Source organism: Dendrobium catenatum, unplaced genomic scaffold (assembly GCF_001605985.2).
Source record: "Dendrobium catenatum unplaced genomic scaffold, ASM160598v2 original_scaffold_252551, whole genome shotgun sequence".
Lineage (NCBI taxonomy): Eukaryota > Viridiplantae > Streptophyta > Magnoliopsida > Asparagales > Orchidaceae > Dendrobium > Dendrobium catenatum.
In genome coordinates, this window is record NW_021570950.1 from 1 (window position 1) to 1231 (window position 1231).

Genomic DNA, 1231 nt, shown 5'->3' on the forward strand with positions numbered 1-1231 from the left:
ATGATTAATCTTATTTTTTACTATAAAAATTTTTCTTAATATTATTTTAATCAATATTTTTTGATATACAGTGATGATAATTTATCTAAATCAGCAAATCCTTTATTTTTCCCTTACACCTATATGAGTCCGTTAATTTCAGCAATTTAATAATAAAAAATACAATTAGCAGAATTTTGCAAAAAAAAAAAAAGAGATTATGATTCAAAGGAAATTAGCCTTTATAAGCATATCAGAGAGCCCATTGTTACTCCAACCTTCTCTTTCCACCACCACTACAACCACCACCATCGCCGTCTTCTCTTTCTCCGGCACCTAAAACCTGAATCCAGCTATGTTGACCCAGCGGCCCGCCCACAAACTCCCCAGCCCGATCTCCGCCGGCCAACACACCGCTTCACCAGGCACAGCAAGCCCACTGGAACGAAATCCTCTGTCCCCTAAAGGATGGAAGAAGAGAGATTCCGACGGTGTGGGGCTTAGCATAGTGTCCAAGCTCGAAACTTTCGCCGGAGATCGGCGACGGATGCCCCATGTCGGCTCGGAGGCGAGCTGCGGTGGAAAGCGGTCGCTGGCCGCAGCCGGAGAATTTCCGGTGGCTGATTTACTTAGCTGCTGCTATCTGTGCAGGAAAAGTTTGCACGGGAAAGATATCTACATGTATAGGTAATTAATCAGATAAAAATCTGATTTTTTTAACATATTTGGATGATTCATCACCGTTTCAGTATGAGTTCGAAATTAACATATAATCGGATCTTCTCTGTGTTCTTTAATTTGAAAAGTACAGGGATAAAATTTTTAAAAAACATAAACTATAATCTTATAAGCTTGAATTTGGTATCTGTTGGATGCAGGGGGGAGAAGGCATTTTGCAGCAAGGAGTGCAGATATGAACAAATAGTAACCGATGAGTTTCTAAACAAAAAAGGGAGTTTGAAGTTTTGAGGAGGGTTTTTTTCTCAAGCACTTCCTTCTCCGGCAACGGCGACGGCCGCTGTTCTCCGCCGGAGTCACGGCGGCGTAGTGTTGTAGATTAGACAAAACTGATCAGAATGAGCAATGAAAAAGAGGAATATTACTAAGTAATTGTAAGGGAAAATTTTTGGAATTGTAAAATTCTTCTTTTGAAGCTTAAATATCTGTAATGAGAAAGCTTTCGTGAAATTTTTTTTATTTAAAAACATATATATTTTGGAAGATATATTTATTTTATAATTTTTAAGTAAAA

The 1231-nt window shown here is 38.3% G+C and overlaps 1 protein-coding gene across 1 annotated transcript; it reads left to right on the forward strand.

Moving 5' to 3' along the window:
- The first annotated feature begins 252 nt into the window (after nt 1-252).
- LOC110094482 (FCS-Like Zinc finger 13-like) lies at nt 253-1167 on the forward strand. Its single transcript, XM_020819734.2, has 2 exons — nt 253-666; nt 858-1167. The coding sequence occupies exons 1-2, from the start codon at nt 335-337 to the stop codon at nt 946-948; spliced, it is 423 nt and encodes a 140-aa protein (XP_020675393.1). The 5' UTR covers nt 253-334; the 3' UTR covers nt 949-1167.
- Nucleotides 1168-1231: the final 64 nt, after the last annotated feature.

Excerpts from the sequence above, each read along its gene's own strand:
- LOC110094482 (XM_020819734.2), top strand. The coding sequence starts at position 335 with ATGTTGACCCAGCGGCCCGCCCACAAACTCCCCAGCCCGATCTCCGCC. Across the intron at positions 667-857 it reads AAAGATATCTACATGTATAG|GGGGGAGAAGGCATTTTGCA; the intron begins GTAATTAATCAG and ends TGTTGGATGCAG.